Source organism: Urtica dioica, chromosome 11 (genome assembly GCF_054948205.1).
Source record: "Urtica dioica subsp. dioica isolate 48M chromosome 11, U.dioica_male_clone48M_v1_H2, whole genome shotgun sequence".
Classification (NCBI taxonomy): domain Eukaryota; kingdom Viridiplantae; phylum Streptophyta; class Magnoliopsida; order Rosales; family Urticaceae; genus Urtica; species Urtica dioica.
This window is the reverse complement of record NC_142766.1, coordinates 13,292,451-13,306,814: the sequence shown is the minus strand read 5'-3', so window position 1 is coordinate 13,306,814 and position 14,364 is coordinate 13,292,451. Positions and strand designations below refer to the sequence as shown.

The 14,364-nt window shown below is 35.4% G+C and overlaps 2 protein-coding genes across 2 annotated transcripts; both read right to left on the bottom strand.

The window, feature by feature from the left end:
* Positions 1 to 434: 434 nt before the first annotated feature.
* Positions 435 to 1,211, bottom strand: LOC149381379 (uncharacterized). The gene has a single exon (XM_089601342.1). It carries the CDS (start codon positions 1,209 to 1,211, stop codon positions 594 to 596), a length of 618 nt encoding a protein of 205 aa, XP_089457468.1. The 3' UTR covers positions 435 to 593.
* A 7,053-nt stretch (positions 1,212 to 8,264) lies between these two features.
* LOC149381378 (uncharacterized) lies at positions 8,265 to 8,942 on the bottom strand. The gene has a single exon (XM_089601988.1). The coding sequence runs from the start codon at positions 8,904 to 8,906 to the stop codon at positions 8,301 to 8,303; it is 606 nt and encodes a 201-aa protein (XP_089458114.1). The 5' UTR covers positions 8,907 to 8,942; the 3' UTR covers positions 8,265 to 8,300.
* Positions 8,943 to 14,364: the final 5,422 nt, after the last annotated feature.

The window sequence follows — 14,364 nt, the reverse complement described above, 5'->3', positions numbered from 1 at the left end:
CAAATTTTATATGGCCAACAATTAACTATCTTTAGAATTTCTAGCCAAAAAACTTCAATAAGTTAAAAGCATCGAGGCAGATCATGAAATTGAGGAATCGGCGACATTTTCTTTGCAAAATGAAAATGAATTTATACACTTATTTCGTTGGGTTCTTTGAAATTTACATAGCCAATTTAAACATTTGATATTGTTAAATAGTCAAAATTTGATAAATCTCAAGTAAATAATCATAAATGATGAAGTGGCTTAATATATGACAGTGGTTATTTACTTAAGATTTACGTTTATAAATATATGAAAACGACTATTTACTTAAAATTTACAAAATATTGGTTATTTAGCAATATCAAACGTTTAAGTTGATTATTTTCCCAATGAACCCTTTTTTATATTACCCAATATTCTTTCATTTTCATGTTCTTCTGTTTGCCGGAACAATTATACCCACTTCCATAAAATAAACAACAATGTTTCCACTTCCCACTTGACAACAAAGTGTAACACATCCAAAACACATTACTAACACATTAAGCAAAGGCACAATGTAAGTAACATCAACGACTAACAATCCTCCAGCTTTCCAAATATCTCTAAGAAGCCAGGCTCAAGAGCTTGTTGGCAATAGCGTAGCAATAATAAGCGTTATGAATCACACACGCCATTTGCTTCTCGGAGAACACCTCATCGTTAAAACCAAAACCAACGGCATGCTTCATCACACCACTCCCTCCCTCCGCCGACGAAGACTTGACGTCCAAGTCAACTTCCGCCGCCAGCTTCCCCAGATCCTTGACGCCGACGAGGCCAGGCTTCCTCAAAACCCTAACCGCCAAATCCCACGTGGCCACGCCGGTGCGGCACACGATCCCCTTCCGGTTCAGCGCGTACAGAACACGGTCGTCCATCCTCAGCCCCGCGAAGCATATCGTCTCGTCCGCGAAGAACCTCTTCAGGCTATCCGGGATCGGGTTTCCTTGCTTCGAGAAGTCCACGGCGAGGCATCGGCTTCCGGCGCAGAGGAGGAGCCACCGGAACTCGTAGCTGCACGGTGATGATGACGTGTCGAACAGGGCGTCGATTCCGACGACGCGCCGCGGCGACAGCGACGAGTTCTGAAACTCCGGGAGGTGTTTGGCGAGCAGAGACGCGTTGTCGACCACGTTCAAATCGATCGTGGTGTCGCCGATGGGAATTTTGTAGACCCCCATTTTGGACTCGAAGGCTACGGGGATCATATTAAGATATCTTGTGCAAACTAGTATTTGTCTTCTGTTATTTTTTTTGTATTTTTTTGCGATGGAGAATAGTTATTATATATTGACGATTCATTTCCTTCCCTAGTTCGATGTATCATTATTAAGGAAGTTTAATGGCCGGTGAAGAATTTAATTGGGTAAACGATCAACTTTTTCTTTAAAGTTGTAACTTGTAAAAGATTAATGTAAGAAAAACTAGTGCACATTCCCACACAATTGCTCTCCACAGAAAATCCGAACATAAAAAACAAGGGGAAAATATAACAGTTTAATCGAAATGCAAAATATCATGCGTATACTGTATATTCTCAGTTTAATATAAATGACATATATCTCTCCTAAAAAAATATTATATTACAAATATCACTTTTTTCGTTTATTTTTTACAAAAAAAAAATGAACTCTCCAAAATACCCTTAATGAAATAATTTTTTATTTTCTATTCTATATACAAAAAAATTAAATTAAAAAATTTCTTTATAAAAAGTTAAGGATTTTTTTATAAAGAGAGATTTTGATTTTTTTTTTAATAAAATAGTAAATAAATATTTATTCTATTAAGGGTATTTTGGGAAGTTCTAATTATTTTTTGTAAAAAATAAAAGAAAATGGTAATATTTGTAATATAACATTTTTAGGGACGTATATGTCATTTATATTAAACTGAAGGGATATATTTGATATATCTAAAAATCGAAGGGATAAATATCGCATTTCGATTAAACACGAGGGATACTCTTGATATTTTCCCAAAAACAAATCGAAGCTCTCGTTCTCTCTCTGTAACAAACAGAGAAAAAAAACCCTAATCTCAGCGCCGCCCCTCTAGTCTCGGTCGCCGGCCCTGGGCAATCCAGTGGTACGGTACCGGCTCGGAGGGGAGGGCGATTTGCTCTCTGTGAGCTTTCCTTCCATCCCGACAACTCTTCTCCCTCCACAGTTCGGCATCGTTTCTCGGCACTGCTCTGCGTTGTCTATTCGCCGCCCGGCGTCGTTTCGTAGCCACCGCCGTGGACCTCCTTTCCGGCGACTTCTCCGTTCTCGCCCTTTTCTCCGCGTGGATCTTGGGCCGGACTCTGCCCGGCTTACACGCCATCTCCGCTACCAAATCTACACCTAGATCCGCCATCGACTCGTTTCCTCAGGCGCGTCCTCCCATCCGGCAAGAACTTTCTCGCCATCCCCCACTACGTCCCCTTTCCGCTTACTGCCCTTACATTGCCATCGCTTGCAAGAGGTGGGCCGAGTCGTGTGTCCGAGGTTTCAGCGAGTTCAAGGTTTTTGGATCTTGATTTATAATGGTGATGCATTCTGTTTTTATTTTTTGGATGTTTATTTTATTGTTTTTCTTTATTTTTGTATTGTGCACTTCGATTGGTACCCTAGTATGTTTTGGTACCATAGCATATTTTGGTATGGAGTCGAACTAGCCGTCGTCCCCTATCCCGTAGTGGCTTTCTAACCTGTTAGATTTTGATTTGTGCAGGTTGAAGAGTCATCTTTTCCGTGGTCATTGTACCGAGGTTGATTGGATTTTCCCATCGACCATCTTTGGGTTTTTTAACGAGCCTCATGTGTGCTTTATTTGTGCTCATCGTTCTTCCCATTGTCGGAAGCATGCACAAAACGTACGATTACCAGAACTTAGTGTTAGATTCACTTCGACTTAAGTCTTGGTGTTCCATGTACTAAAGTGTTATTCTCATGTATTGATGGATTTTTTTTACCTAATTTTTTGTGGAAATTCCGTTTCCTTAAAAAAAAGATTAATTTAAGACGATACATTGGCACTAGAGTCACTACTATGAAAAATTCTATAATATTGTTTTAAAATATAAAAAATAAATTTTTCTACACGATTTTTATGAACCGTTGTAGAATATCATATTTGTAGTCATGTGTATGAAGACAAGTATCTAATGTAGTAGTGAGCAAGGATCAAAACTCTGTTATCGTTTTCGTACCGAGACTCGGATGTTGATGGGTATTCGAGAGATACCCATGGTTTTTCGGGGTATCCAGTGAAAATAAGAGTAAACTGTAACGATGAACTTACCGTTACCGACATGATTTACCGACAAATACCGAACTTATCGAATGGGTATATAGTGATTAGTGATAGATGAATAATAATATAATGTTACAAAATAACGTTATCAAAAACATAAAAGTAGTAATTATCATTTTTTAATCATTATTTAAAAAAAAATGAATTTACTTAACGTGATGTTAGATGGTTGTTCAACTAAGTTATATTCGACTAAATTGTTGCGACTACTTGCTGAACAACTGATTGATTTTGGCAGGATAACGAAGATTAGTGATCAATCAAACATATAAACAAAAGCATTTAGAGACACATGAGATTGGTAGCACGTTCGGTAAAAATCACCTACTCAAGGGGACTGATACGTCCGGGTGAAAAGCAATTTACTATCAATCATCAAAGGTACATGAATATTAAGTTTGACACCTTCTGGATTCTTTGCAACGTAAGCACCTCTTAGGTTTGAGACTCTCTATCACTTTCACCCAATCTTCTCACGGAGATCTACAACATGTTAATATGTAAAACACGTTCTCACACTTAGTACAACGATACAAAAGCTATGAGTTACTCAAAGTTTGTTGTAGATGAAGATTTCCAGAATAGAGAAACAAACTCAAAGTTATGGCTACGTGAATTACCAAAACAGTAAAGTAGATCGTCGGTCCAATAAACCCTAGGTGGATTTTATAGGATAGACTTTCCTTAATTTCTCGTGAACAACCCATTAGTCGAACATTCCAAATCCGATCTTATATACCATGAAACTGGGAAACTAAACAAAGTGTTTAGTTACCCTTTTTTGTTTAGCGCAGGAGAAAAGACATAAGTACCCTGCAGCTAAGTTGCTTGAACAACTTATTAATGCTTCGACTTGAAAACAATCTCTTCCTTGGTATTTTATTGACAAAACAAACAAAGATAATTACGCCGAGTGTTTCAAGTAAAAAGTTCTAGAAAATAACCACATCTAATCAATTCAAACTTAAAGACAGTAAAGCAATTGTTCAACTAGCTATTACAATCCCAAAATACACACTGATACTCCCTTTTTTCCATAAAAAGCCAAGTAAAGGGAATATATATATATATATATATATATATATATATATATATATATATATAAGTCTAGATTGAGAGTAAAAGATGCTTAAAAGACCGAAAAGATAAAAAGATTAAAAAAAATCACAAAATTTCTTGAACCAGGCAACTTCAGTCTTCAACTTCTTCTTCATCTGGAACTTGAACTTCTCCCCCCACTGGATACTTGATATCACGAGTGAGGTTTGTGAGAAGCCTTCTTTGGTTGGTGATCCCTGTTTTGAACTTCACTTCATCTTCTAGCTGCTTGAGAATTTTTTTTCCCTCATGAACGAAGAGAAAGAGGATGAACCTGCAGGAAATGAAGATGTTGGAACATCTTCTTGAACATCTGGAGCTGGCTGCTCCCCCTAAATATCATTCTTGTGCTTCCCTGAGAAGAGCTTGGGATCCGAGTGGATCAACATGGCATCTTTGGATATATCATTTTGATGCACCGCCAACATGGAGCTCTGACTCACCACCAACTAATAAATGAGAGATGGAAAGCCAATAGGATGGTTTACCTTCTCTGATGTACCATGAGCAGCAATATGACTGAAGATGATTCCTTCAATGTCGACTTTCTGCTTGTTTCCAATGGTGTATAGCAGTTATGCCATAGGCTTGGAAAGCGTGCCTCTATGAAGAAAAGGGTAACAATTCTTGATGGCAATCCCATATAGCAGTGAGAACTTCGTGGTGAGGTCAGTAGAGGACATGTCTTGCTCAACCCAGCTAGACTTCTCATCTCCCACTTGTTGCCATGAGCCTGTGACATGAACCAGACTCCCTTCTTCTATACTCCAGGTACCATGTAAGCGTTGGTTTCTCCTCAAGCGAGATTCTTCTTCTTGGGTTGAACCTTCTCATGGTCAGAGATAGGCTTCATGTCATGATTCTTCTTCTTTGCAGCACCTTTCTTCTTCTGAGAACACTTCTTCTTTGTTGGGCTCTTCTTCTTGGAAAAACTTTTCTTATTTCGCTTGCTAGTGGTAGGTTCAGAAGCTGCAATTTTCGATGCTATCTCCTGTAAGAATGCTGCTTCTTGAATGAATGTTGTGTTTGGAAATAAAGTGGTATCAGACACAAACAATCGCTTTAATACCAATTATTAGGGAGTCTAAGGTTTTTAGTATCGGACACGAACGATCGCTCTGATGCCATTTGATGGGTAAATTACTTATCTATGGTTAATTACGGTTCATATGTATTGAACCGAACAATCGTTTCAATACTTCTTATTGAGTAACCAATCTTTTAACCCTAATAATATGTTTACTAGTGCGGAATAAAAGAATATACGAACAATCGCTAATCTTTAACGTAAACAATAATTACCAACATACTCAAAATTATTCAATAACAACAAATCTAATATTGGACAAACATTATCAACACAATACCATAAGATGATTTATGTTTACATAATTTTCGGCTCAGCTACAGATCATCCACACTCCTAGCTTTTGGATCTCTTTGCTTCTTGCGTTAGGGCTGCAGGGATCTTCAGATCTCGGTTGCTCCTTGCTCATTTGATCGTTGGATCTCCAAGCTCTCGAACTCATCGGCGGCTCCATGCTCCTTGGATCTTTGGATCTTCAAGTCATCGGATTCTTGAGGGACTCCTTTGCTCCTTGGATCTTCGGGTCTTCAAGCTCGGATTGATTAATACCGTAGTCTTCCAAGATGTAATCTCCAGAAGGAAAGAGACCAAGATGTGGGTCAAATATTTTTTCAAAAGCTCCAATATGGTGTCGGAATAATTATTTCTTTCTTTAGGAGATGGTATGAACGAATTTTCCGACTCCGGGAGAGAGGAAAAACGTCTAAGACCAAGATGAGGGGCTGCCGAAAATTCCAAGGTGGAATTTGTGATGTGTTGGCCTGTTTTTGCTTTAGCCTAAGCCCCATATTTACAGCATTCTAGATTACCCAAAATAGAATATGCACTTACTTGATTTTCTTTTATCTTATTCTAATTAATGTGATATATTTGTTCTATGAATAGAACAAATCAAATATCTTCAAGATACTTTAATAAATAAAATATTATATTCATATATGACATTTATTTACTTCTCAATTTAGAATATATTAATCAGGTTAATTGATTAATATGGAATATCCCAATGGCATTCTCAATAAATAACATCATTAATATATTATTTATTTCTCATAATAAGAGATACTAGAGATACTATTCTATAAATAGGATATTAGATAATATCTTCATGATACTCTCAATAAATAATATAATTAATATATGATTTGTTTCTCACAATAAGATATTTAATTTCATAAAAGGAAAATCGGAGAATATCTTCATGATACTCTCATAAATAATTACTACATTAAATACTCACCAAATTAGATCATATTTAATATGTAATTTTTATTTTTTATTTGAGAAAAGCCCCAATACAATTGGGCTTTGATCAAACAAATACAAGACCAATGTACCATGATGTATACGCTTACCACAAGTCATATATTGGGCCTTGTGGGCTGATTTAAATTACTCTTTTACAAGCTTATTATTAACTTATTCGTAAAATAATTTATCACGGTAATGCGAAAGAAATTACAACCAAGTTGCAGTAGTGAGAGTATAATCAATTATCAAATTCTTACGAGCATTTCTATCCATCTTATCAAAGCCAATTTGGAGACTATGAACCTAGTAACTAAAAATCCTACGATCCGAACAAAATAGACTATCTAATTATTACTCGATATTTATGAGCGTCCATTAATATAGTCAGTACATGAGCCGAGACTACACTCTTCTTCCTTCGTACATGCTTATTTAAATACGTCCATCTTATTAAAATGCGGTCATCAAATTCCGTAATCTAAACCAATATGTCAGTAAAAGAGTAAAAAAAAGAAGAAAAATAAAAACACATCGCTTCTTACATTTCTATACCCCAAATATAAAAAACAGTTCAACTCAATAATTAATCAATCTAGATCACTAAACTAGATCGTCTATTTATTTCAAAATATAGTAAATACATTGGAGTGGTGTACACGTGTACCACAGTTAATGTATGGTATTTTAATCCTTTATTTGATGTATTGGATACAAGATATTATTACTTTTCTTCTAGTATAGAATTTTTTAATAAAAATTTATCTAAACTAAAACTTAGCGGGTGTAATCGGATTGAGTTAGTCGGTTTTTTCATGTACTATCAACCCAAATCGCTACAACTAATTTTTTAATTGTAAAACCTAAATCAACCCGATTGAAAGGTAAAACCAAACCAAACCAACCCAAAAATAATCGGATTGGTTCGGGTTGGTTTTTCGGATTATAATTCTCGACAAATGACTTTATAACTTGAATGAAAATCATGTATTTATATTATATTTAATACGTTATGTCAAATAAAATCAAAATTTTACTTATCTTTAGAAAGCTGACATATTAAAATAAAAATTACGTCATATTTGTAATTACTAAATCTTCATGAATTCGCAAATAATAAAGTATAATACTGAATATTTTTATTTAATTATAATATTATTAAAAATTGATATTTTTTAACAATAGTCCATATAAAATACTTGCGATCTTAAAAAAAATTAAATGATTAATACCATGAAGTTGGTTTGGTTCAACTCAATCTCACAACTATAAAAAAAAAACCAAACCAACCCGAAACAATTACGGTTTGGATTGGTTACAACTCAAACTTCATCGGATTATAATGAGGCGGTTTATAAAAGAGTACAATGTGGTTTAGACAATCGGATTGTTCGGTTTGGCGGTTTTCATGAACATCCTTAATAAAACTTAAGAAAGATTTTTATATAATAAAATAGCAACTTAAGATTGGTTTGAAGCAGTGACAAACTGAGTACCCAAAAAAAAAGTCTCGGTCTCGTAACAAGTATTTATAGAGAGATCAAAGGTTTCCTAAGAGACTAGTTGCAACAAGAGAGCAACGAAAAACTTCATAAACAACACAAGGTATTTGCATCTTCGTGATCGAGGCCTCAGAGAACTGAAAGCAACTCTTCCCAAATTCACAAACCGGCGGTCTCACATCTCCGATCCCAACTTCGCAGCCCAAACGCCCAATCTCCGACACCGAGTCGAGACCAGGCTTCTTCAGAACCCGCGCCGCCAAGTCGCCGAGAGAGACCAGTGTCTCGCAGCTCAGCCCCTTCTCTTTCATCGCCCTCTGGACCATACTCTGTTTGGTTCTCAGCCCCACGAAGCAGATCGTCTTGTCCTCGAAGAATCTCACTAGGCTCTCCGGGAGAGGGCTCAGACTGTCGAGGTCGATCATGAGGCAGTGATTCCCGGCGGAGATGAGGAGCCACCGGAAGTTAAGGTTCTTGTCGCCGGCGGCGTCGGAGTGGGTTTCGAACAGAAAGAGCTCGACGGCCACGACGCGCAGGTGGAGAGAGCTGTTGAGCTCTGCGAGCTTCCGATCGAGAAGTTGAGAGTTGGTCTCGATCACGGTCACGGTCACCGTCGCATCGCCGATCTGGACTTTGTGCATCATTGTGTACTTTCTTACGAACACTGGTAAAAACAAGCTCTATATAAATAGGAGTGTGAGAGAGAGAAACCGGGGAGGGGAAGATTTTTTTTTTTTTAATATGGATATTAATTTTTAACGGTTTGTTTGTGTGTGTGTCGTTTCATATGCAGGAGAGACGATTCTTTTTTTTTTAAGGTTTATTAGTTTTCAATAAAAGGTCATTTATCTGAAATTTGAATCATAAGTTAACGACGCTTGTCAATCAACTATTTGATTATGCACCGAGCACGAAGTGCAACCGCCTGCTGCCTACTAATTGCTCTTAATTAAAGTGAAACTTCATTTTGTACTCTTAAAAACTAGTAAAATATACGTTATTTACGCAATGGTTTGTGATAAAATTTAATTTTTTCTTCAAATATAAAGTTAAAAAAAAATTAAGAAAATTGATTTTTTAAAAATTAATTTTACCGTGTTCGTCGGATATCATCGATTTTCTTTATGTTTTATTTAATTATTTATGAACACATGGTTGTGCCATTAAATATTTCCTTCTTCGTTATTGAATGCATTTTGATATTGTGATATATATGCATGAATGTCTTGAAATATGAAGGAGTTGAATGTCCATTTATAGGTTATAAAAAAAAACACAATTTATAGTTTCTAAGTAATAAATCTCTAAAATTTAATTAGCAGTTATTGTGTTCTTTATTTTTCCGTTGAAAGTAACTTTATTGTTAGAGACTATTTAGAGCAATGATTGCGTCTAAACATGTATTACCTTAAAACACCGACAATGATTTGTGTGAGTGTGAGGTAATAAGGAGACATAAAACCAGGTTAGTGTTGATAATACATTGATTGAGTATGAGCATCCATAATCGGAATCTTGCCACTATGAGTAAGTGGATGCGCCTATAATTTGAACTTTACCACTATAATCAATAAACTAGTGGGAGCTTTCATGACTGGATCCTTGTCACTATTATCAATGAAACTTTTCTTAGAGAGGAAAGACTTGATCGTGAAGTATCACAAAAGATCAAACTAAGTAGAAAAATTCATAAACCCGTTTTTAGTAGATCTACCATTTAAGGCATTGACTTAATGGAAATAGAGAGATCTATAAATTGACATATGAATGTGTTCGAGCTTTAAAAGCTATTTGGTAAAGAATGGATTGAACCCTTGAGAAAAGACGTCGGCAACGATCTTGTTCTTCTCTCTGATACCACAAACTAGTTCATCGGGTTATTCAAATATGAAGTTGAAGAGTCTACATTGGACAATGTTCGTAAAAACTTATGACATGGATCTATGTAGTTATTCTATAAACTTTTTGAAATATGAAAAGTTTATCCAAGTGTTAAATAAACCAAGTATAAATACATGAAGGTTTGTCAAGAATCGAAATTTCAAAATCATCGATTTGTGTGACTCCTAAATATGTGTCATGAATGAAGTCATTGTCATTTAATGGTTGACTAAATAATTACACAAGTAAATTGATTAAGCTAATAATTTCATTAACTTAATTTTTAGGAACGACAAGCTCGTTCCATTTTGTCTCTACTATACTTATTGATACAAGGTAAAAGCTCAATTGGTGAGGCTAGAGACTCATTCATTAAAAGGATTGATAATCAAACCTTTGACAAGAGTAAATTTTCGAGAAATAATAAAGTGTTGAACACTAACATTTCTGGAAATAGTGAGATACTGGGTTATTAAAATATAGTAAATCCTTAGTCATGTTTATGAACACGACTGATAAGGACAAACTATAAACCAAGTTATGGAAATAGGTCAATATATAGTTCTTATAAATACGTTCATTAAACCACACTATGGATAATGGTGAGAGATTAAAACATGCTATGGTGCAACTAGTCTTCGCGCCAAAAAGAATATACACCAAAAATAGGTAGACTTATCATCTTAAAGATATAAAGTCTGGTGTATCATCTAAAAAGATATGCGAAGTTTTAATATGTTCAATAGTAAAACATTTACTACGAACAATTTGACTTGATCTTAGTTGATAAGTCAAAAATCGCTTACAAAGAAGCATGTACTGGAAGAATATTAATTGAGTCATATACATCGATCGACATAATTGATAGAAATAAAAATTAAGGTGAGAATCCACGAGTTGGGAACCTCAATCCTAGTCAGAAATCTAAGCCGTTCGTTATACGATGGCTGAGCATTGATGATTTGAGTAAATTTTCTTATCTTCTCTAGTCAAAATGAGAGATTATTAGGAATGTTGTCCACTAAAGATAATAAAATAAACATGAATGATTACTTAATATATTAGGAATTTACTTTATTAGGATTACTGATTAGTGGGTTGTTTTCTCATTAGAATCAATAACAACTATCATCCATAGCCTCCGTATTAAACTGAATTACATGATGGGTCTCAAATTTCGGGTGGTGAGCTAAAATGTGGTCGGTGATTGATACATGTCTGAATAGCTGGATCTAAAATCACCTATGTGGAACGCAAGGGAAGGTTGATCACTTTGGAGGAGCATTCTACACTATTGGTAAGTGTACGGTCTGGACAGACTTTGGTTGTTGATGTGTTGTTTAAGTCCCGTTACGGCACACTAACCTGGGTCGCTATGATGGTCATATTGAAACTTAATCTAAATCCTGAAGTGGTCACCGACTTCAAGGTTGTATTATCAAGTTCTTTGACTTATTCGTTAGTGGCTACTTAAAGAGGCCTAAATACTTATTTCTTGGGAACTCGAGATATAATCTGAGCGGGAAGTGATTCACAAATACGGAATCCAGCCTTCCTGAAAAAAGGTCAATGTTCACTCACTTAAGGTTGATTCCAGAACCGATTGATTGTGCACACTTTCATAGTAAATACGTATGAAAGAATCTTTCGTTGGGGAAACAACGATGCTTAGGGGTCATACGTATCAAGAAAGGTATACCAGAATAGTTGAGCTTTCTCGATACGAATTGAACATGGAAGATTAAGCTCATGAACTGACTATATCAAATGAACACTCTTACGATGAGTAAAACATAATTCTAGTAATAAAAAATAGTGTAGTTTCGGCTCATGTTGTGGAATGACATCAAGATTGGGAATCGTTTAAATAAGAGAAATGATTTTTTCGTCTATTTATATGGATTTGTGGGAGCTTATGTTACTAGGTCCATAGTTCCAAAGTCGGCTCTGATAAAAATGAATAAGGACTCTCAAGTAATAATAAGAATTATTGTTTACAATCTCACAACTATAAATTTTTTAGCAGCATTAATTCGAAAAATTGTCATTTTGCCGAATTAATTATTTATTGTGGAATTAAATTATTTATTGATAGAACAAGTATTTAATTTATTGAATTTTAAGTCGAGCAGATTGGACACTGAAAAATTCAAAATTCCTAGGCCCAATACTAGCTAAAGTGGGCCTACGTACTTTAGGGTTTTAATACTCAATATTATTTCTTTAATTAGTTGCTAGATTTGTTAAAAAGAAATCAAGTAACTAATTAATTAAGAGAGAGAATAATAATGGTTGAAATATTCTCTCTCCATTAAAAAGAAATAATATATTGTCTTTATCAGTCTCTCATAATTAGTTTCCTAATGTCTAGAAAATAATAATGGTTGAGATATTCTCTCTCTATTTAATAAGAAAATAAGATATTGTCCTTAATAATCTCTCATAATTAGTTTCTTAATATCTAGGGGAGAATATTGAGTGATATATTCTCTCACCATTAAATAAGAAAAATAAGATATTCTTTTTTTGTCTTCCCGCGGGTCAGTTATAACATCTTCGTACGTTGACCTTAATCTATTTCCCTTCTTTGGGGATTTTCCATGTCTCCTTGTTGTCGTATGGATGAATGACACGTATAACTAGATAATCAGTTCTTCGTCGTTTAATACGTTAAAATATAGTCATCAACAACAAAGTTCTGATGCCGACAAGCTGTAAACCCATTGGGGCATATGAAGTTGTCAACTTGAAACACCTGACATGTACATCTCTTATGGTATGAATTGACTGCCCATGATAGTCCATATTTGTCAATGACCCCAACTCATAAACGGATAAGGCTCGGACCTGTACAACCAACGAATTACGTCACTATTATTTGATAATTTAGGTAAATTAGCTACAAAGCCGTGAATCATTACTGTAAACAGTTGCAGTTTTGTCACACTAAACTGTCAATTAAGTTATTTGTTTGACATAATTAGTTATAATGCTGTCACTAAATTCGTTACTAACTTGTGAATCAGCACTGTAAATAGTGACAAGGTAGTCACTAAGTCTTACACTAAAATTGTCAATAAAGTTATTCGTTTGACTAAATTAGTTACAATGTTATCACTTTACTAACTTGTAACTATAACGAATAAACATCATGGCTTTCAAGGCTTCTTCCCTCCGTTCAAAAAAACATTTTGTGATTCTCTCCCTTAAGAAATTAAATATCTTCAAAATCGGGAACTCCCTAACTTTGACAGGACAGAGTTGAGAGACTCTGCATTGTTCGTCGTTAGAATTGAATACCTATTGTCGCTGAAGTGAGATCGGGCCCACTTTGATGGCGCGTTTGATTCTATTGTTTCTATCCGACACAATGACTTGATGTTACCTCTCTCCAATTGCTGCCTTCAACTTCGTCAAAAGTATACCCATCCGGACGTGGACTCAGAATCACCAACACCGAATGATAGTGGAAAATATGCTCGTTTGCGTCCATCATACATGCCAAAAACATAGTGCCTTTAAAATAATTTTTCAAAAAACGTCTCGTCGATGATAATTACGGAGCGACAATACTTCCATCCCTGTTTCCAGGTGCTAAGAGACATGAAAGATTGTTTGAAATAACGAGCACGAGCAGTAGTCACAATGTCGAATGAAGAACCTGGATTCGACGTCTCCATCGTGTACTTCAAGGAAGACAGATTACCGAAAGACTCTTTCTCGCTGGCGTATAACTGCTCTAGTGTCTTCTCTTTACATCTCCAACCTTTTGTATACTTCAAGTCAACTCCATAATTCTTTTGCGTGTGAGTCATGGTGTCCATCGGCCTACAAGGTGCCAATGCGGGATCTTTGTACTTGTCTTTCATAAAAGTCCCTATCAAATTATACGTAGATTGAGTCTGTTTTCTTTGTCTGAACTCTGCCAAACATGTATGAACAGATTCATACCTACAAATAACATACATACATTACTATTCTTAGTAACAAGTTTGTAACTAAATCAATAATTTTTGTGACAAGTTTGTAACTAGTTCAATGATTTTTACGACAAGTTTGTAACTAGTTCAATGATTTTTGTGACAAGTTTGTAACTAATTCACGTATTTTATGACAAGTTTGTAACTAATCTGGGAATAACTCCTAAAGAGAGTGAAAAAGTACCTTCTAATCCGAAAGAAGGGACTCATTTTTGCTTGTGACTGAATCGGTGTCATGCTC

Excerpts from the sequence above, each read along its gene's own strand:
- LOC149381379 (XM_089601342.1), bottom strand. The coding sequence starts at position 1,211 with ATGGGGGTCTACAAAATTCCCATCGGCGACACCACGATCGATTTGAAC.
- LOC149381378 (XM_089601988.1), bottom strand. The coding sequence starts at position 8,906 with ATGATGCACAAAGTCCAGATCGGCGATGCGACGGTGACCGTGACCGTG.